We start from the raw sequence: 22,779 nt of genomic DNA on the forward strand, positions 1-22,779 counted from the left end.
AAGAGAACTGATCACCTACAGCTACCTTATTTATGGTGCGACTCTTTTATCTACATGCATTTTGGAAAATGGGATGTGCACCATAAAACCCATTGTTGGTGGATCAGGGGGTTTTGAAAGTCAGGTCAGCAAATCCAGTATGAATATAGTCTAGGCGAGCTTCTGCATACTGATTCCTGCCCACAAGCAATGTAATGGCAGGAGATGTTCAGTACAGGATATCATGTACCTATTTGTGCGCAACCATATTTTCCAATGATAGGACTTCTTTTACTCAATTTTAGCGTAGGATTGCCCACAGGTGGTTCAACTAGAAATGTGACTTGCACTGTGTTTGGTTGCACCAACTATCATGAAATTTCACTATTAATCTGTATAGTTGGGTGCAACCAAATGCAGCGATAAAATAGAAAGGCTTGCACCAGTCCAGTTTACTCTTGTTGCCAGATCAAGTAGTTGGTCCCCGGTGAGCTCCCATTGTCTCGGATGTGGTGAACCCAGCCTGCATTACATGTGTTTCGAACCATTGACAGGTGGGTCGCATCATTTCAACCAATAGGAAGCTTGGAAGAGTCAATAATATGGTGGGTTGAGGGACACCTACAAACCCTTGTAACAAACCTGTTGGCACCACTCTCAATGGGAAATAGTTGACACAGTTGGCAGTGGAAGATTGAGGATCGTTGAGCCCTGATGAACTCCAAAGCAGCTGCCATTTTTTCTGCTCAATCAATAGATTTTCATCAGAAAACTACTTCCAATTGAAAAGAATAAATGCACAAGCCATTTCAATCTAATATGAAGAAAAGATTACGAAAGGGAAAGACACCAAGAATCACTTCCTCTTCTTTATATCAGTGGAATTGCCAAATATTACACGTCAACATCATATTTCCAGAGAGCATCAGCGCAGAAGGTCGATTCCAGGTCTTGCAACAATTGCATCAACTACAGACCCACCCTGTACAAAATTACAGCCTGCCTCCCCAAACCAACCCCAGCTTCGATCCAACAGATCTTACCTTCCCGCAGTTAAGTGAATTTCTTTTTGTTTTTTATTTACCTCCACATCCCACCATCTTCCATGCCTACCAAACTGGAACTCACAATGATAGCACGTACAAACAAACCTGCCTACCATTTGATGGAGTGTCATTATTACAGCCCCTTGCCGCTCAGCTTAATTTCCAAAAAAAAAGAAAAAAAGAAGAAGCTTGAGAAAGGGAGTACCGAATTGTATGTGTTATGTGCCCGTGACCCAATCACATGTTCTCGTTGGACATCCTATTGGACCATAGGATCTCAATTTCAAGAGAGCGGGATGATCCATCTTTATTGTTGTCATGGCTGAGGCTGAAGGACCCACTGTATTGTCCTTCTGTCACGACTTTGTCTATTTGAATCGTTACTCTTCCAAGAGTCGCCTGCGACACCATCCCCCATCCAACACATAAGAATGGAAGGAACCCATTTCCCAGAACCATAATTAAACATAGTAAGAGATATCTCCATACCTTCCCAAATGTATTTTTGCTCTTGCAAAGGATGTGAAGCTTCTGTCCTTTTGGTGGTACATCAAATGCCCAAGTAAACCCTTCCTTCCATTCAGGACAAGTACTGTGATTCACTACCTGACAAATATTAGACCATCCAATGTTACAATCAAAGCATGCTAATATAAATATCCATTTGTCGATAGCAGTTTGGCAATGGCCAAGGTTCTGGCCCAGATGAGGTTTGCTGGAGCCTGCCCATTTATTAATAATGCCATAGATTACAGCCCAACCGATGGCAACCTTAAATGGAAAGGACCCGTGGTTTAGTCGGACATTAATGGAAAAATGTTTTTCCAACCTGCTCTGAGCCCTTATGCATCAGGCCCAAACATAAGGCCCAAGCCCATAGCCCATGACAGGCCAGGCCCAGCCATTGCCAGCATCCTATTCATTGTAGCTGCTGGCTTCATTAGCTTTGAAATGAACCATCAGTCTGGCGAAGGCTAATTGTTTTATGGCTTTACCTTGGTCTGGCGTGGAGGGCCATTCCCTATCGTCAACCTACAAAAGGCATTTGTACTTCCCATAGCCTGCTTCAAGTTATTTCCACGTTTAACTGTGACCGTTAAACACCCCGGTAAGCAGTGCAACAAGCTCCCTGCTCTTTCATGGAATCTGGGTGGGCAGGTTCTCATTAACAACTGCAAGATGGGAATGGCTTCAGCAGCAGTCATGGCTTGTGCTTTGGCGACATCTATAGGCATTGTCGACCATGACTGCTTTAACAAACAGAGAGTGTCCAATACAGATTCCTGAGCAGCCTCGTTTCCAGCCTTCAGTGCCCCAACCAAGTGCGGGATGCACAGGGTAGCCGCTTCAGAAATACGAAGCTTTGGGAAGTTCGTGAATATCACGTTTATGGTTCGCAGCACTTCTTCATTGATAGTTGCTGTTGCCCACAACTCTTTTTCCAAGGCAGCTGCAGTGAGATGTCAATGATAGAAACTTAGTGGGATATGCATAAACATTGCGTGAAAATATGGCTTTCCCTAATTCATAGAAAGATATGAAACAGTGTTTGTGCTAGAAGCCCCAAGTACCAGAATGCATGCATGACCTCTCCACAATGTCATTTTCCCAAGAAAAAAAAAAAGAAAAAAAAAAAAAGAAAATCAAATTTGACAATACCTTCTTCCTGCAGAGAATTCCTATTGGCACTACTATATGAGACTAGTTCTGGTAATAAGACGGATTGAATCCCAAATGTTTCGATTTAAAACTACTGAACATTGTGAGTGCCTGTCTCTATACATGATACCGCCCTCACCAAGCCCTTTTCGTATTCTAGGGTCAGCTTTGTCAAAACTTGCTTGAAGGCTTGTCTAGAATAAAGGTAACAGTTGGAAAGATATGCGAAAGCATCATAAGCAATCAGAGAAAGAAAAAGTTTCAAACAGAAGGTTGATACAATCATTCAAACAGCTTGTATTTGGCAGAGTACTTGTAGTTGTGCAATTATGTGATGAATTTGTTAGGATAATAATCTTTGGCCACTTTGTACATGATTCATATTTCAACACTCTCCTGGAACAGACACCTACATTTATTTGGGGAAACTGATATCTAGACCCTCATTGTTAGGTGGATCATTTTCTTTCTACTCTTGTACCAACAACATAGTACAAGTGCCACAGTTCATTGCAGGTCGTCAGATTCTTGATTGTGCACTGGTTGCTCATGAATGTATCGATTCATGCCACCAATCAGGATCTAAGGGTGTTGTGTGCAAGCTCGATCTAGAGAAAGCTTACAATCATGTGGATTGGAACTTCCTTGACTACATGCTCAACAGGTTGGGGTGTGGCTCGCGGTGGAGAAGCTGGATCCATGCATGTGTTCAGTCCACTAGATTCTCGATCAATATTTCCAAACTTCCAAAGGATTAAAACGGGGAGACCCCCTTTCCCTTCTCTCATTCTTAGCTATTTCTGAAGTGCTTGGTCGTATGCTTACAGGGGCATGAAGAGGGGTTTTTCCAAGGTTTTAAGGTGGATGGCCAGGCAGCCCATGTTTCCCACCTTCACTTTGCAAATGACATGCTTTTCAGCGAGGTGAATTCTTCCATGGTTGACAATCTCAGGAAGATTGTAGTGTGCTTCAAGGTAGCGTCAGGCCATAAAGTTACATCTCTAAACGTGAAATTCTGGGAATTCACCTCTCAGAGTTAGAGGTCTCTTGTATGTCTTTTTCTTTCGGGTGTAGGGCTGGATCCTTTACAAACTCTTATTTGGGCCTCCCTCGTATTCACAAGCCCCCAAAGCATTTGTAGGAAAAAGTCATTGAGAGAATGGAAAGAAAATCACCATGGAAAGTGAGGCACCTATCTTTAAGAGGAAGACTCACTCTCGTCAAGGCTACTCTATCTAACCTGCCTACATATTTCCTCGCCCTATTCAACTGTCCTAAGGCGATCCTTCTAAAGATAGATACATTGAGAAGAAATTTTCTTTGGCAAGGTGCGGCCTTGAACCATAAGTTTCACTTATTAAAATGGAGGGAAGTGTGTAAGCCTTTATCAGAAGGGGGGGCTGGCATAAAAAGTCTCAAGGCGATGAACGATGCACCTTTTTTCTAAAGGTGAAACTTTATTAGGTAGAACCAAAGAGAAAGCAGAGAAAAACAACAAGAACAACTGAAAAAAGAAAGATGAAAAACCTAAACAAAACTACTAAATACAACAACCCTGCCACCTGGCTGGGGAACCTGAAAAAAACAGCTACACCCAGTCCCCAATCAAAGAGATAGCCCTTGCCAGGATGCTGGATGATAGCTGCTTTTTGTTGTCGAAGCAGCTGATTATTTCTCTCCCCCCATATAGACCAAAGGGCAGCAAGAAGAGCCAGTCTCCATCTTCTGTTACCCAGCTTCCCTCCCCTCGCCACATGCAAGGATTGGAAGAGGCCTTCAAAAGATCTCGGCATGACTCAGAAAACCCCAGCTCGGGAGAGAATTCCATCCCAAAGATAGGAAGAAAACGGGCAGTGGAGAAGCAGATGATCCATAGATTCTGTGCCACCCGCCCATGCACAAGAGGCAAACATTAGGCAAAATCATTCCCCGTTTTGGACAAATTGTCAACTGTGAGAATCCTATTCCTTCCTGCCAACCAAGCAAAAGCCACAACCTTGGGAAGAGCTCCATAACCCCAAATCGAACCTGTGTGACATTTGACACCTGGAGCGGCAGGCTAGGACAGGTAATAGTAAAACGACTTAGCCAAGAAGATTTTCGAGCTTCTAATCCTCCAAACCGGGGAATCCTCTTCCTCCCAGGAGGGAGCAAATCCCTGCAACTAAGAGAGAAGATTAACAAAATCAGCAATCTCACTATCCGTCAGGTTCCTCTGAAAGGGTGCAAACAGATCCCCTCCTCACCCGAGCCAAAAAGGCATCTAGCCATGGAGATATCGGCCTCATAACAGAGGGAGGCCAAGTCCAGGAAAGAAGATCTTAGAGGGGAATCCCACACCTAGAATCCTCCCAAAATCTGTTCCTAACACCATCGCTAATTGAGAATCCCACGCAAGAAAAGACCTTGTCAGCCACCCCAACAATGGCCCTCCACATTTGAGAGGATTAGTATATGGAGGAAGGCTTAGTCCTCCACCCCATCAGAGAAACTCCGTATTTAGCGACAACAATCGGCGTCCACAGACCAGACTCCACACCAATCCTCCAAGTCCATTTCCCCAAGAGGGCCTTGTTAACCAGATCTAATCGTTTAATCCTCGCCAACCCTTCATCAAAGGGAGAACAAACCTCATTCCATTTAAGGAGGGAAAACTTTCTAGACGAGGATCCACCTTCCCACAGAAAACCCTTCCTCAATTAATCGATGCGAAGGATAACTGATTTGAGACACCAAAAAAGAGACATGAAATAAACCAGCGGGTTAGACAGGGAGGCTTTCTTGGAGGGTTATACGATCACCCAGAGAGAGAAGCTTGCTCTTCTAGGGAGAAAACTTCCTTTCGATATGCTCAACGACAATGTCCCAAATTCTCGGACTAGGCTTACCCACCCACAACGGCAATCCGAGATAAGAAGTAGGCAGAATACCAACCTTACAACCAAAAGCATCAACCAGCTTAAAGGATTCAGTCGATGACAAATTGATCACAAAGAATTTGAATTTAGATATGTTTACCTTAAGTCTATAGACTACCTTAAACCAGTAAATAGACATACGAAGAAAATCTATCATATCACCATTAGCCTCGCCAAACAACAATGTATCATCAGGGAACTGTAAATTGTTAATACGGTTGGGATATCTATCAACTTCAAATCCCCATAATAAACCAGCTCCCCGACCATGGGAGAGCATTCTACTCAAGGCTTTCAAGACTAGGATATAAAGGAGTGGCAACAAGGGGTACCCTTGACAAAGCCCTTGAGAAGACTTAAAGAAACCCAAAGGGGTTAACACAGAAAATCTAGCTGAAGAGATGCAAGAGTGGATCTAGGATATCCACTTAATGCCAAAACCCATGCGAAGCATCATATTATCGAGGAAAGCCCAGTCAACATGAATGTAAGCCTTTTCAAGGTCTAGTTTACACATGACTCCTGACCTACCTGCCCTGTGACATGAGTCAAGGCATTCATTGGCTATCAAAACACTGTCCAAGATTTGTCTCCCAGAGATAAAGGCACTCTGAAAGGGGGAGAATCCTGGGTAAGACTGGTCTTAACCTCTAAGAACTTTCGCAAGAATCTATATGGGTTGCCAACCAGGCTAATAGGCCGAAAGTCTTTCAGGCTTACTGCGCCTTCCAACTTAAGAATAAGGGCACTAAAGGAGCTCCCCAACTTAGATAGCAGCCGTTCAGAGATGAAGAATTCATTAATATAACCAATTAGATCCGCCTTCACTAGGTCCCAAAAGACTTGGAAATAAAAAAAGCCATAGGGAAACTATCTGGACCTGAGGGCTTATCTCTCCCCAAGGAAAAGACTGCATCCTTGATCTCATCTAGGAGAAATGGGCTCTCGAGAAAGCTTGCTTCTACAGGTGAGATGCGATCAAAATGAAGCTCGTCTAACTTAGAGTGCTCCACTCCGTCATCCTTAGGGAGGGTGGAATAAAATTCCACAATGGATGAGCAAATCTAATTCTTATAAAAAACCTTGATTCCATCCACTAAGAGGAAGGAAATAGAATTGGACTGCAATCTTGCACTGGCTATACTATGAAAGTATTTAGAATTTCTATCCCCAGCATTCAGCCAAATTGTCCAAGAGCGTTGTCTCCATTTTATTTCCTCCTCTCAGGTAAGAACAATAATCTAAAGATAAATTATTTCTCTGGGACTTCTCTGCATCAGAAAGGGGGCCATCATCTTCCTTAGTGTCCACAAATTGAAGTTCGTTGAGTAAAGTTGCCATCTCCTTCTCTCTTAACCTGGAAGTTGATCAAACCCAACTGCAGGAGTGCAATGCAGTAATAACTCGGTAAGACCGAGGTCGAATCCTCAGGGAATGGGAAACCAGGGAATGGGAAACACAACTAGAAATAATCTAAAGGTAAACGGTTGTCTGGGTTTTAATCCAACAAAGTAGAAAAGGGTTTTTAAACAATTAATAAAAGACGACTAAGGATCCAGGAATCTGCTCATAGCAATTACAATATCTAATTTACTGATTCAACTCTTATAACTCAATTGAAATCGAAGTCCTATCCCATCCAATCAGAAAATAATTCTATTAAACCAATCATCAACACTAATTAAAACATAAATTCGATTGAACGATTCTCTCATGAAGCATTCAGATCTCAATCGTGGGGAATCAAGAGCATCTACTGTAACCAAGATCTACAATAGATCAATCAATTATACAGATTGATTCCTTCTCTAATCAAGTTAAGCAATTACTCATTCAAAGCATCCGATGACTGTTGTAACCATAGTTTACAACGAATCAAGGAAATAAATAACTCAAAAACTTTCATAAGGTAAATTCAAAACAAGTCAATTTAATATCATCATTCAAACCATTGTTGTTGAATCGAATAGACTAAATAATGTAATTAACTACAAGCTTCATCCCTTAACCTTAAGCTAAGAGATTAGCCCAACATGGCTAACATCCTAGAACAAAAACAAAAGAAAAGCCTAAAAGACAAACTAAAACTGAAGGATTGAAGAAGAAGGACGACCTTGTGGAAGCTCCGTTACCCCTTGATCTCTCTCTCAAGCCCTATTCGTATCTAAAACTGCCTAAAACACCCCTTTAAATAGGAAAATTTCGCACCGACTTTGGACCGACTTCAATTTTCTGCGCTTTTGTTGTGCTTAGGTCGCATCGACGATCACCTTCGGTCGCACCGAAGTCGAGCCACGTCCAGCTGAATATTCCTTCGACTGCAACTGAATTTCATTAAAATACATCTGAAGTCTTTGTCTCCCTCAAGTCGCACTGAACTCTCCTTTGGTGGCATCGAACATCACTTCGGTCACACTTGACAGTTAAACTAAATTAAGTCTAAAAATCATTGTTTCTTGCTGGACTATTTTGGTTGGACCGAACCAACCTCAGGTGGGACTGAATAGTCTGTTATTGAATTGTGTAATTTTTCAGTTTTTTCTTCATCCATGGTACTTGGTTTCTTGGGTCTTTGGCACTTGAAATCTTTAATATTGTCCTCCAAATCTCCAATTCTCCATCGCCTTTGAGCTTGATCTTTTTTTGAGCTTTAAATCCTTCTTTTAAGTGTATATTCATCTTTATATCCAAAATCACCTCGTACATAGAAAACATATCCTATTAGAACAATTAAGTACTTAAATGCAGTCGAAACCAGTACAATTGAGAGGATAAATATGCAATATTTAGGCGTTATCAGAAGTCTCCCTGTGCCATAGCCTCAACTTTACCTTCAACATTTGCATCTTTATAAACAACTTAAAACCCTGAGTACCAATAATCACAAAAGAATTCCACTAGTTAGTAACCAGGGCATGAAATCCATTGACTTCTAACCAAGCCAGTTCGAACCTAAAAGGTTTCAAGCCCCAGTTGACTTCGTAGACCTTCAATAAAACATGACAGTGGTTAGAAACTAGTTTCAGGAGACCACTTTGATGGGCTAGGGGGAACTGTTGGATCCAACCTGGGGAAACTGAAACTCTATCCAAAAAGCACATGGTTGGGGGGAACGTCCATTCGACCAAGTATACTTCACAGCACCCATAGGGAGGTCCACAAGGTCATGCTTTTTTACCCAATCCGAAAAGGATTGCATGCTAGCAGAAACACGACCCCGTAAGGATTTCTCAAAAGAAAACCTAACGACATGGAAATCTCCCCTATACACCAGGGGAGGTTCCATCTGTCCCAAACAGAGGATAACTCTTCTCAAAAATCATTCTAGAACAATGGCCTATTCGGACCGTAAAATCCAGAAAAGCACCATTTAAAACTTGAAGAAATTTCTTGAAGAACCACACTAACTGAAAACAAACCCACCCAATAATCTTCTTTTTGCAAAATCGAGGGGTGCTACAAAATCACAACAGCCCCTACAGAACCCTAGGCATCTAATGAAACCCCATCCGCATCTCTCCGACTCCATAAAGACTTGAGAAGACTCTTGTTAAACTGTTGGAGTTTGGTTTCTTAAATAACTATTACATTGACTTTGGAGCGGTTACAAATCTTTCACTTGGGATCGTTTAAGGGGGCATCTCAGGTCCCTCACATTCCAAGAAAGAATCTTCATTGGGGTAACTGTCTCAACCCTCTCCCCTTCCTCTCTTCACGAGGGATAACATCCAACTGGGCTTCAGAAGATAAGCCTAAATTAAGCAATTTCCTTTTCCTTTTAGATAATATAGAAGGATTGTCCGGGGAGATAGATACTAGAATCTGAATACCACTCTCCGCCGCGAACTTAAACAAAGCAATGTAGTCTTCATCACGGTTGCCAAAGACGACACCAAACAGCTTCCCCACATGACACACAACATCTTTGACCAACCTTTTTCTCTAATTCCCTCCACCAAACCTTCCACACATTCGACTGAAATACCATGAGAAGCACTCAGCATAGAGGGATCCATTAGGTTAGAGATGCTAAAAGAAGCTCCGAGAGGTGAAACATCCAAGGCAGCCTCCTCCAGGAGAGCCCGGTTAGTACTTCCTAACTAATCATCCACCAACCTAACGTCAGGAGGGACAAATGGAGAGGAAGATAGGGAGAAAGGGACTAAATCCATTACCTCATTCAAGTCTGTTCGAAGCCAAGGGAGACTCTACAGAGACGTTAACGACAATGGGAGCCTCGACTCCCATAACTGGCAACAGGGCTTGGAAACACTCTAGAGGAGAATTGGGGAGGAATGCGGGATCCAGGACGAGAGGAGGGAGCGACAGTTCAGGAGTACTGCACAGACGAGGGGCCTGAAAAGGATGCAATGGATCTTCATCTGTTTTTCCTTCGAGACTATCGTTAGTAGAAAGGAGAGAACATGTGTCACTATCCAACTCATCTTCGTCATTGGAAGGAGCGGTTTCTTCTGAAATTTCAAAATTCGAGTTAATGCCAACCACCCTTGAGACACACGCGGAGAGGGAAAACGATGTTCTGACATCCCAGCTCTGCCCTCCTCCGCAAGAGAGGGACACGTGTCACCCACAATAATGAAGGGTCAATCTCGGTGCAACAAGGAAGGGCACGCGGAGCGAAGTCAGAGGCATCATAAAGGCCTGGATCCTCTCGAAACCCCTTCTCTCCTTCAAAAACAGGAGAGACCATAGCACCTATTGATCTGGACGTTTCTGACACTGGGATGGATGGACACATGGCTAAAGGATTGGTTATGTCGACACGAGCAAAGCTTGGAAAATTGAGTAAGCTAAAATTCAGAGGAAGTCGCTCAACATCCCTACACGAGGAATTATCACTGCCATTCATTGAAGCTAAGACCCCACCAAGGTGTCTCCTTCCTAGACAACACCCGTCCATCTGGGATAGAGGGGGCAAAGACAATTGGTGCTGGAGGCAGGTTTTCTGGTGGGAAAATGAGCCCATTCAAATTAGTTGTGGGCGGAAGAGAGGCCTGGCCCAGCTGAGGAGAAATCCCCTCCCACCATGTGCCCACCCCTAGAGGATCAAGCAGGGTTGAGGTTTGGTGTAAGTGGAGATGGATGTTTGGTGTTGAGGTCGACAGTTCGTGGAGGACAGTGATCGAATGAAAATATGGAATTGAACCAAATGGTCGGTGGACCCAAAGCTCCTCTTTATACAGAGTTTCTCACATTTAGAAGTCTATAGCTCCTCTAAAGGATAAGGTGTGGGTGGTGATTGGATTCTCCCAAGGAAAAGGGGACAAAATCCATTTTTAGGACGATAATTGGCTAGGTAATCAACCTTTGCAACTAGATTTCTCAAATCTAGCAGCCTTTTGTCCCTCCAAAAATATATCGGTAGCAAACTGTTTCATATCAGATGGTGCGTACATTGTTGGGGCCCTACCTTGTAGGCGTAACTTTAACGAGAAGGAGGAAGCGGAATTTCTACAGCTGTTACAGAGGATGGAGGGCATCTCTGCTTCTCTAGACGGTCAAGACTCCTTAATTTGGCTCAAAGAAAGTTCAGGCTCTTTCTTCATGAAGTCGATGTACATCTCTACTAGTTGGACTTCATCGTCCCCCCTCTTTCAGCCACACAGGTTTCATTTGGAGATACAGAGCCCCTTCCAAGATTGTAGCTTTCGCTTGGCTGGTTGGGAGAAAAAGAGTTATTACAATTGATAATTTGCAAAAAAGGGGAATGATGATTTCAAATATATGCATACTTTGCATGAATGATGCAGAATCAGTGAATCGTCTTTTTCTCCTATGTTTGTTTGCCTCCAGAATTTGCGACAGCATCATGAACTTCTACAACATAGCCAGGGTTATGCCTAGCTTTGTGGAAGTCATTTTCGAATCCTGGCACGAAGCTTTGTCGTATTCTTCAGCAAGAAAAAAAATGGAGGAAAGCTTTGTTAGCAGGCCTTTGGACAATCTGGAGGGAGAGAAACGGGCGCTGCTTTAGGAACAAGCATGGATCCATTCAGTCAGCAATTAGCAGGGTTTTCTCCTTGTTAAGGGACTGGGACCCTAGCTAGGGGCCTTCTTTTGTTTTGCTTCTTTATTTTTGTTGTTTATCCTTGTAGTTGTCTTTTCCCTTTCTTAATAATATTCTTTACCTTTCAAAAAAAAAAAAAAAACATAGTACAAGTTTACTATTGTATTGCCAAAAGTCAAAAGAAAGGGTGGATCTATCAACAAGCATCAGTTTAAAGAGAGCTCCTTTTTTTTCATATCATTCAATTGGACTGAATATCTGCAATTTATGAATTCAGAAACAGGAAATGCATGGCAAGATAGGGGTGCCATTTTAAGCAGTAGCTTACCAGTAAGAGATCTGATGAGCTCATTCGACACATATTCCTGAAGTGTGTGATTAGAAAACAGAAATTTGATCAGCAGTGCTGCCTGCCCAGCAACTTCAGAATCCAGAGACAGCAGTAATTCCTGAATTATCAAAATGCCCCCTGCTTCCGCAACAGCGCGTCTATTTGTCCTACTGTTCATAACCAAGTTCTGCAATGCACAAATTGCTACAATTTTCATCTCTTCCGTTGGCTCATCTTCAAGCAAGCTCACTAGTGCACGACATGCGGAGACAGAATCGGTGGCTCGCGCAAGCCCCTCCTGCTGGAAAAGGTCACCTAGTGCAAGAGCTGCAAGAAGCCTGGCAGGTTGCGACCTGGTTTGTGGGTCCAACAGGTATTGAGATAGAGGAGCTATTGCATACTTGGAAACTTTCATTTCTCGCACTCTCGCATTGTTAAATAAAGCTTCAAGTAATCTTCCTGATGCTTCTTCGCACTGATGAGATCTTAGGAGCTCCAGCAATGCGTCTATAGCACCAGCCTCAGCCATCAGCACAGAACTCGAAGCATCATTTCTTTCTTGAACAAGAAGCGCACTGAGAGCTACTGTAATCGTTGTCTCCATTGTCGAGTGCAACATTTTCACAAGGACCACCAGGGGAACTTTGAAATAGTACTCAGAATTAAACTGCAAAATGTTCGAGAGAACCAGCATGGCTGACTCCCATAATGCATGAGATAGTTGTTGGTCATCTTGTAAAATGACCTTGGAGAGCTCAAAAATACCCCCAGCATCGGCGACAGCCTTAGGCCAGTTTGTGGAAATGCTTTCAAGTGCCTTTATCGCAGTTTGCTGCAAATTCAATATTCCAATCCCCGCAAGCTGCACAAGGGGCCCAACTGCATTTTTCGTTGTAATATCTTGTTGGAATTGCTCATGCGCTAGAATATGTGACAACAGTTCAGTGCCAAGCTGCTGAATAGCTAGGGATGGGGACTTGAGAAACGATATCAAGGGCTCGATGACTTTGCCAGGAGTAAGTCTCAAGGTTGTGAGGCTTTGAGGCTTCTCCAGAATATTTACAAGTGCTTGCAGGGTGCTGTGTTGTCCCCACATGCTCAAATCTGGGCGTTGTAAAACCAAGAAAAGTGGTTCAACCATCCTTGCAGCAGCTGAGCTTTTTGCAATGCCACTGTTATTTGTTAAGATTCGAAGCAACTCTGCTATGGAGGAGCAAAGAGAACTAGGCACAACAGGGAGCATCTCAAGAGCATGATCTACTATCCCAGCTTTGACCATATCAAGCTTACAATTGGGACGGTCTTTTCCCAACTTTATAAGGGCACTGATGCTAGCCTCGATGAGTTTATAGTCTGACCCACAAACCAATCCAACCAGGAGACCGACAATTTCATGTGATGCTGCAAGATCCGCATGTTGTTCATCATCCAACAGCCTCTCAAAAGCAAGCACACCAGATTCAACTGCTGCACTTGCATCCGATTCCATTAGTAATATGAGAGGATGTATACACTCTGCTGCAATCGGCATAGAGCGCACGTTTGAGCTCCCAAACAGAACATAACAGAGTTGTGCAGCATTTCTTTTCAGTTCCAACGATGAAGTCGATGACAAAATCTTGAGGAGGCTCTCGAGTGGATTACCCTCTACATTAGTCAAAGCCAATGCCTTTGAAGTACTTCCTGATGTCAACTTGATCAGGGCAACAAGAGCAGCTTGCTGCTCTCTCTCTGATCCAGCATTAAGCATGTCGATTAGTGGCTGAATGGCTTGCCTGGCCAATTCAGTTTCTCTGATGGTCTCAGCATCAAAGAGTTCTTGCAGAGCCCTAGCAGCGCTGAACCTGGAACTTCTTGAGCCCAAGCGTAAAACAGCTATGAGTTGATTCAAAGAATTAAGTGATGATTCATGGCGGAGCAGATCAGAATTGCTAAACAAGATTCTTAGTAAATCAGATATGGTGGTTTCAGTTGAATCTTGAGGACTCAAAGATAGGTACTTGGTCAAAGCATCCAGAGCCCCAGCTTCAGCCATAGCGAGTTTGTTGGTATCACTTCCTTCTGCAATCCGAGTTAAAAGGCGAACTGCAATTGGTGGGGCACCTGGTTTATCTGGCATTGGTCTCAGAAGGTCCACTAATAAAGGTATGGACTTGCAGGCCGTTGCGCTGACTCTTACATCTTCAATTTCAAAAAGGCGCTCCAGAACAACTTGATCGGGGTTGCGTACCAAAGAAAATTCTTCTGACAAAGCTACCAGGTTTGGCATATACGATTCTGTGTTGCCAAGTAGAGTTATCAGGCCTCCAACAGCACTTGAATTTGCGATCGCCATATGTATTCCTTTGCTCCCACTGCAAACAAGGCTAGCCATTACCTGGGCAGCAAAGTATCTGTCGATGAGTTCATCAGACCTGAGCAATAAAGTAAGCGAAGGTATTATCCGCATCGTGGCAGAAGATTGAACGACAATTGCATCTTGGAACAAAATAGCCAAGAGCAGAGCACTAATCCATATGCCCTCAGTAGCCTCAACTTCTGCCTGTAAATGAAAATAAAAGGTTAGTTCAAAGAAAGTGCAACAGTTAATCTTGACAAGAATATAAATCATTGTCATCATGGCCTAATCCCAGCTATTTGGGGTCAGCTTTACAAGTCCTGTTTCACCAATTGCAAGACTAGAAACAGAAATTCTCGTGGTTGATTAACAAAGTTCAATGATTGACTACGAAGCTAACACTCAACCCTCCAGAATCCAGGCTTGGCACTGACTGGCCCATTGCTACCATGTGGACTTATATATACTAGTAAAACTGGCATGTGCAATGCACAGGTGAGAGAGGAAAGCGTTTGCAAGTCATGGGAGAGACTACTGTGAATTGCTTACAACATAGCTTCACACTAAAACTAAATTAGATAAATGCCCTTTCAATTGCTTAAAAACCTTTCCCATGTCTTTCATATTGCATGGTTTAGGTGTTTTAAAAGACTCGTTGCAGGTACCCTTTTGCCCTAGGAATTCTCATTTCACAATTCATCAATTCGAAAAAGTGACCCAAATAGCTGAAAAAAGGCTATGATGAACTATTTGGGTCTGGCATTATGGATCTTATTCAGCCAATAATTTTTAAAATGGGAATTATCACGACTGCTTTGCAAAAGTTCTTCAACCAACAACTCACATGGCATCAACACTACTCCTTTAATGGGGCTTGCAATCAGCTGATGCATTGCTTACATATATATTTATGTGCATGGGGACCAAGAATGCGCCAGTTAGGACTGAGTTGGTGCAAGTTGAAGGCTTTAGAATGGCAAAGGGAAGGCCCAAAAGGATGTGGGTGGAGGTAGTGAGAAAAGACTTGATGACCTGTGGTCTAACTGAATTTATGGCCCTGGATAGAGTGGAGCAGTGAAATAGGATTCATGTAGCCGACCCCAATTAGTTAGGATAAGGTTTAGATGATGATGAGAATGATGAGGTGTATGGCGACTGCTAACATCCCAACCTCCACAGGGACACAAGCAATGTCCACATAGCTTCTAAATGGCATGTGAGACAGTCAATTATTGACCCGGACCGTCCATTTGTTCCATACATTCTTGAGAAAGTATAAATGAAAATTACCATATTTTGCAAGAGTACTAATCACTAAGCAACAAATCATTAGAACACAAGTGATTCCATAAAACTAGTGCACAGCGTGTGCAGGGAACAAGTGATTATGATAACTCAAGGCATCCTTAAGGTCACCATTAATGAAGCAAAAAACAAGAGGGGCACAGGAAGTACAAGCAAATGTGATTCTGGAAAGCTCTCAAGTCAGTTTTCAACATCCATGCAAAATTTTCAATAAGCATGTGGTTATATGAAGTTAAATATATCGAAAGCATAACAATGACAGGAACAATTTAAAAAATAAAAAATCCAAACAATATAATATTGCATTTTACTCACCAGAACTAAAAACTTTGAATATATGGCACTGAGATCACAGATCCCATTCCGGCTTAACCAGAAAGCGTGGGGAGGAGAATCAAATAATATAAACAATCCAAACCAAAAAACGAAGAAGACATTCAAGGTCCGTATTTTAAGAGTAGGACAGCGCATCTTCCAGACCCTAAACTTTCATAATTGTATGGGTAGAGGGAAAATCAATGAGATTCCAGATGGTTAGAATTCAAATCAAATGTTGTGGCTAGGACCATGAGTAAGAAAAATTGATCTTCCAAAGTGAGATTTCAGTAGTTAGTATCATTACAACAAAATCATTAAAATCTACAAGTAAAATTTAATGACAAGGTTCAAAGAGTTCCGCTAAAACCTCCTACTTTAGTTTTGGCCTTATCCAACCAACACGAAAATAAGTACCAATAGAAATAAAACCCTAAAACTAAATTGTCCACACTCCCCACATCCATCCATGCATGCCCTCCATCATTCTTAAACCTCAGTAGTGTAACAAAATCAAATTATAACCAATGAGAGCATCTCCAACCTTCTAGCCAGTCTGAACTTCTCTCCTCTGCCCGCAACTGCAAGCTCCCCCTCTCCTTTTGTGATCAATACCTCAAAAGCATGCTAATAGAGCTGCTGTGGTACTTCCCTGTGGAGAAGCCAAAATCAATGGCTAAGACGAGCAATAGAATGTACTGACCAGAAAAATACATGCCCCTACCCCACAGAGACAAGTACCTTCCCACCAGGACCCTCCAAATATTTTAAATGAGCCAAAGTTATATGCTCGGCTTCACACCAGACATCCACCTTCCTTTTTTACCCAGGCTCTTAAACCAGCAATGGGCAAAAGCTCAGTGAGTCGTAGCTGTCATGACCTTAGCCTTCCAACAGTTTGGGGTCAGCTTTTAAACAGTAGATTGGAAAGTTCTAGATCAGCTGCCACCAGAGATATCAACCATCCTCTTTTACCACACTGTGGACCCCGCCATGGCAGACTTGCAGAGGCTCAGATTGACAACACTTGCATGCCAATGCAGTCCCACTGTGAACTAACCCCCAGCTGAATAAATACACACACCTCCAAAGGGCAAGCAACCAGAGGTCAACGGAGGGGAGTTGCCAGACATTGTTGAGAACAAGTCAATGTTGACACCATTCATGGAATTCCCTAGTGCTAGATAATAAACATGGGTATCAAAGTTGGCACATCAAGGCACACACATGTACCACCACGGGAATAGAAGTGGAAAAAACATGCTTAAGTAGTTGGCTGCAAACAACAGCAGGAAGCCTGCCAATATATGTTTACCAAACATCACTCACATGGTATGAGATGTAATAGCCAAGTTTATACCCTTCCCCATTTGAAGAGAAAGAATGATAAATGAATGACTACAAAGTGCATAATATGCTTGCCGAACATACAAATATATGGTTTATGAGCCTCTCTCTTTTTTTGAAGATTTTTCCGAGCAATTCATCACCATCTAATCACAATCAAACTACGGATATGAATATGATTGCGGCCTACCACGGCTCAGGTACGTCTTGCATCTACATGAGTAGACCCCACACCCCTTGATGTTTCTTGTAGGGTTGTCATTGAAAAAAACATTTGATATAAACTGTTTTAGCATTTAGAAAGAACCCTCCAAATACTTTCCCTAATACCATGCTTTTAGTTTTGACATTCTCTATGGTACACAAGACTATTGGTATACAACCACCACGAAGAGACCTTTCCAATTTATTGTACCAATTTTTGGTATGGATATAATTGAAATAGATGTACTAGAGCACTCAAGATCATAACTTACTCTTTGGAAAATTCCATCGCCATCGCTGCCTAGAAATTATAGCCACCCTTTGCATGCAATGCTTCCAATTTTTCAAAGAAAATTCATATGACAACAAAAGGGAAGTATTACCATACCAGAACGAACATGGTACATCATCTTTGCAACTGTATCTAATTGACATATATCCTTCTAAACAAAAAATCTTACTTTGAAAAGGTCCCTTTATAACAATCACCAAAAACAACAAAATAGGACAGATATAACTTGACAAGGGGCATCGGTACTTAAGAGGTAAAAGATGAAACTAGCATACAGGTACCTGCATGCCAACAGTGAAACTCGAAAGCTTATCAGAGAGAACCTCAACACCACCAGCCTCCATGAAAGTTTGTTTGTTCTTATCTTGAAACGAAGAAATTATTGCGAGCAACCACAAGGCAACAGTTCCTCCCAAAAGAGTCGCAGGATCCAGAAACCCAAATTCATCGCTTTCATGGACATTTGCATTTCTTTCCATATAACCCCTAGAGGTATGGATGACTTGGTTTTCAAATGGTCTTGAATTAGAAGGATGCTTTATCATATCAACAAGAGAATAAATGAGATGCTTCAAAAACCCTGATGCATCAAGCGCATTCATCGACTTCTGTTTATGTTCCTTGGCAGCACAAATGAGAAGTGCAGCACCTCCAACTCTTACTTCTAAACTGGATGAGTTTACAATTCTATCAGCAAGAGCATTGATAGATCTTGGTTTTCCAACTAACAGGTCAGCAAGCATTACAGGCTGATCACCACAGAGCCTAGACAGAATTTCAATAGCCTTGTCTTGAGATGGAGGAAGTCCGTCAACCAGGCACTGCACCAACGGCTCCAAGCTCGATGGAACTTTGGCAAGGGCAGACAATGGAGGGTATGTGGAAACCCCACTATGTTTTGTTCTAGCCAGCAATGCAAGTACTTCAAGTGCATCGGAAGAATCATTCATTGCGGCTAAGGAATCAACAAGTGTCCGGACCATGAAGCGACACTTAGCACTTTCAGTAAGCACGTCACCGACTGGAAAATGGTTGAATAAGTGATGAAGTGCACGTGCTGCATTCTTCTTACCTTCCAAACTACCTTCTCCCAGAACTCTTGTCAAAGCTGGTACAACATCTTCTTCTAGAGCTTCTCTTGCAATCTGTGGGTCCGAGAGAAGATTGGCCAATGCAGCCACTGCCGTTTCAGCAGCATCCATTGAAGAAGTTTTGGCTAGCTGGATGAGAGGCTTGACATCGCCCAGCTTGATCAGAGGCTTGGCATCACCATCAGCAATGAAAGGCGATTTATTCGAATCCTTGGGCTTGGTTGGTCGGGACAGCGCGCCCAAGGCTCGAGCTGACTGGGTCGCGACAACCTGTGTTTTGCTGGTCAAAAGCTTCATGCATGGATGGACAATCTCATCCGTTTCAAGACTATCACAAATATCTTGTCTGGTACTGAATATATCAGCAAGGACAGAAGCTGCATGTTCTTGGGTTTCTTCGTTTGAGGAGTTGAGAACCTGAACAAGAGACCTGAGGCCTTTATTGGCAGGAGCTCCTTTCTGCACCAAGTCTTTGTGAGATGCCTTTGTAAGTACATGGCCTAAAACAGTAATGACATGGGCTTTTGAGGTCGGCGAGTCTCCAAGAAGCAATGCTAACAACTGATTAACTGTAGCAGAGTCAGCACTGCGTATAAGCCTCCTCAGTGCCTTTGATGAAGCTTCTTGGCCTCTGGGACCACTGCTTGTGAGAAGCCAAAGGAGCGCCGGTACTGCCCCAGCACTTTCAACACAGGCACGAATGTCTTCACTGTGACAGCATAGATTCCACAAGACATGAGCGGCATCCTCTCTTGCCCTCAGGGACCCCATGTCCAGTAACTGAACCAACGGAGGGATCCCACCCGCAGCAGTGATGGCCCACTTGCTGTCGTCGACTTCATCCGTCAAGATTGCTAGCAAAGCAACAGCATACTCCTGATGCAGCTCCCCTGATAGCCCAAGAAATGATATCAGCAACTGAATACCCTCTCGCTTCCCAAGAGCCTCCCATATATCCAAACCATCACAGCATAAGCTTGTCAACGACTGTATCAGGTATTCCTGCACATCGCCTGAGGCCATGGTTATCAATCCGACGAGCACCCTTTTTGTTTTTGCATGATCAAGCCATCTCGAGAGAGAGGTATTGCCATAGATACTAGCTAGAGCCTCAAGGATGCGCTCCTGAACCAGCTTATTGTCTCGAGGCTTTAATAACAATAATAAAATACCCTCTATCTGTTTCTCATCAAAGGGTTCTTCATTGCCAGAGGGCTGTTCGAAGATCATCAGTGAGTAAGCAAGTGCTCCAATAATATCAGCCACCGGAGCAAGCAAACGAGGAGACTGGGACAACTCTCCAAGATAAACTATTAGAGCGGACATCCCACCATAGATATTGGCTAAAGCATGCACCGCATGTCCCTGTAAAGCCTGCCCCAACTCCCCCTGCATACACTCTTTGGAGGGAGCCACCACTGCCCCAATGAGGACAGGTATGCCATCTGCATCAACCATGGCTTTCTTAGCCCTAGTTGACTTGGACGAGAGAGACTCCAGAGCATCGGCAGCACTGGCACGAACAGAAATGTCGTTTTTCTCGCCCACAAGATGAATCAACGCTTCGACAGCTCCGGCATCCATAACTTTATTAATGCTATCATCGAAAGCCGACATAAGACGTGCCAAAAGAGATGCTGCATTGGACTGAGCGGTGGCATTGTCAGAAGATAGAAGAGACACGATGATATCAACTCCACCGGCCTCAAGCGTCGCCCTCCAATAGCCTTCCTTGTCACCACAAAGATTCCTCAAAGCCCCAGTCACAAATCCCTCAACCACTTTGTCCTGGTTGATATTCGGATTAAGCTGGTCCCACAGGACAGGCACCACCCCTTCTGTAACAAATATTTGCATCCCCACATGATCATCAGACAGCCCGCCTGAGGAAAGTTCAAAGATGGCTTCTGCTGCTGCCCTCCTCGCATCTGCAGCTTTAGACTTCAGAAGAGAAAGCAACGGAGGTATGCATCCACCTAGAAGAACCCTCACCCGTAAGTCTTCTTCCTTGCAGAGAACGGTCAGAGTCGCGGCAACATTGACTTTCGCCCCTCGTGTCCCACTCCTAAGGATGGAGATGAACAATGGCATTGCCTGAGAGTGGGAACCTATTAGAATTCTCGCTTCTTTTCTCGATTTGGTGATACCAAGCAAACGCATTGTGATCAGCTCCTTTTCATGAGGTGAGGACATGTTGGCATGTAGCTGCTCAATGAAATGGGCAACAGTAGCCATGGTACATTCAGGATCATCGAGTGCTGCTGCTGCATTTGGATCCCTAGGAAATGGCAAAAGAATTCCTTTGTCAGGATCTAAGATTTTGGCTGTGTTTGTATGTTCTTCGGATTGGATTGCACCAATTCAACTAATGAAAGAAAAAATGAGCAAATATGGCCTGCTCATTTCCTTTTTTCAGAATTTCAGTTAGGGGTTTGGTTGTCATTATGAATTAAAATGGACACCAAAATGAAATTGTTCGTTGCAAGCCCTCAAGACTGGAAGGAGGATATTGAAATTTATTTATTTAAAAAAAAAAAAAAAAAAAAAAAAAACAAAACAAAATCCTCCCAAGAGAAAAGAGTTACCTGGGCAGAGAGATCGACGAGAATAAGCGGTTGCGAGGCCGTGGGGAGGGAGGCTTTGACATTTGAACTAATTATTACCCACGCTGTCTTTCTTGGTACCCACCTGTTCATCAAAATCATAAGCAAGTCAGGAGAATGACGGTATGACCGAAAGCCAGCTACAAAGCCCTCCTACCCAACTTCAACAAAAAGGCAGACGCCAAGAATGGTTGTTTCACAAATAATTCACTAAGAATTACAAAATTAATTGCCGAAAATAAAAGATCGGTTTCACCATCGAACACATCATAAGCATGAGATTAACAGCAAAACAAAAATCATAGGCAGGAACCATCAACAAGTGGAGAATCCAAAAAGGAAAAAAAAAGGGGTGAAAAACCTGAGAATTTTTAATGCAAATGCCGGAGAAGAACTCTTCCTTGAATTAATACCATATCATCGTCCACACAAGAAGCAGGACGCATTAATTCTCGACGTCGTCCTGCCTTGAGGAATCTTCCCAATGGTAATGATGGTGAGGGAGAGAGCCGGTAGAGTAAGAACCGGAAAGAGATCAAATACCAACTGAAACAACAACCGTATGTATTATCAAAATCATCAAAAATGGAGAGAAAAATCAAACTCTTTTCACCCAAATGGAGAACTACCAAATGGGTATCGGTGAATTCCCAGATGGGTTTTGCGGGAAATTCAATATCAATTGGAAAGATGGAGAGAGAGATATCTGAAAACAAGAAGTATAGAGAGCATGGAAACAGATCAGAAGATTCTGTTCTGAGAAAGAAAAAATAACGAAACGATACCTCTTTGAATCAAGTAAAGGAAGAGAAAGGCAGAAAGAGCAATCGATGGTGGCCTTTCTGCGTGCTTTTGCCAATGCCAATGCCAGAGAGAGAGAGATAGTCTTTCTGTTTTCTTTTGTTTTCTTTTTTGCTTTGTTTGGAGAAAAGGAAGGGGCGTCAGCTTCGGTAGGAGTGTAAAATGAGGGGAGGAGGGAATGTGAATGAGGCTGGCCTAAATCCGTTTTCTTGGGATCTTTGCCATGTGGGGCCCACTTTCATATTTTCGAAACGGGTGGGGCCCGCTCCCTTATTTACACCCCCACCCTCTGATTACCTGATCACACACACCCCTCTTTTCCTTAACCTTTTTCACCTCTGCTTCTCGGCTCCCTCTCTCTCCCTCTCTCTCATATGCTCTTTTTGCTTCTCATCCCCCTGCCACCCGCCAATGGCTAGTGGTCGATGCTTTGTGGCCCCCACCATGATGTGTGTGTTTCATCCATTCCGTCCATCTATTTTTCTAGATCATTTTATATTTTGAGACAAAAAATTATCTATA

At 43.0% G+C, this 22,779-nt stretch overlaps 1 protein-coding gene across 1 annotated transcript; it reads right to left on the reverse strand.

Moving 5' to 3' along the window:
* Window positions 1–1,230: 1,230 nt before the first annotated feature.
* On the reverse strand, window positions 1,231–22,576 carry LOC131236634 (protein CELLULOSE SYNTHASE INTERACTIVE 3-like). The gene is made up of 8 exons (XM_058233938.1): window positions 22,242–22,576; window positions 21,818–22,002; window positions 21,439–21,541; window positions 18,044–21,131; window positions 11,959–14,503; window positions 2,021–2,475; window positions 1,515–1,631; window positions 1,231–1,424 (listed from the first exon to the last, which is right to left on the reverse strand). The coding sequence occupies exons 3-8, from the start codon at window positions 21,498–21,500 to the stop codon at window positions 1,263–1,265; spliced, it is 6,429 nt and encodes a 2,142-aa protein (XP_058089921.1). The 5' UTR covers window positions 21,501–21,541; window positions 21,818–22,002; window positions 22,242–22,576; the 3' UTR covers window positions 1,231–1,262.
* Between the last annotated feature and the right edge of the window lie 203 nt (window positions 22,577–22,779).

The sequence above is a fragment of the Magnolia sinica genome, chromosome 2 (assembly GCF_029962835.1).
Source record: "Magnolia sinica isolate HGM2019 chromosome 2, MsV1, whole genome shotgun sequence".
Taxonomy (NCBI): Eukaryota; Viridiplantae; Streptophyta; class Magnoliopsida; order Magnoliales; family Magnoliaceae; genus Magnolia; species Magnolia sinica.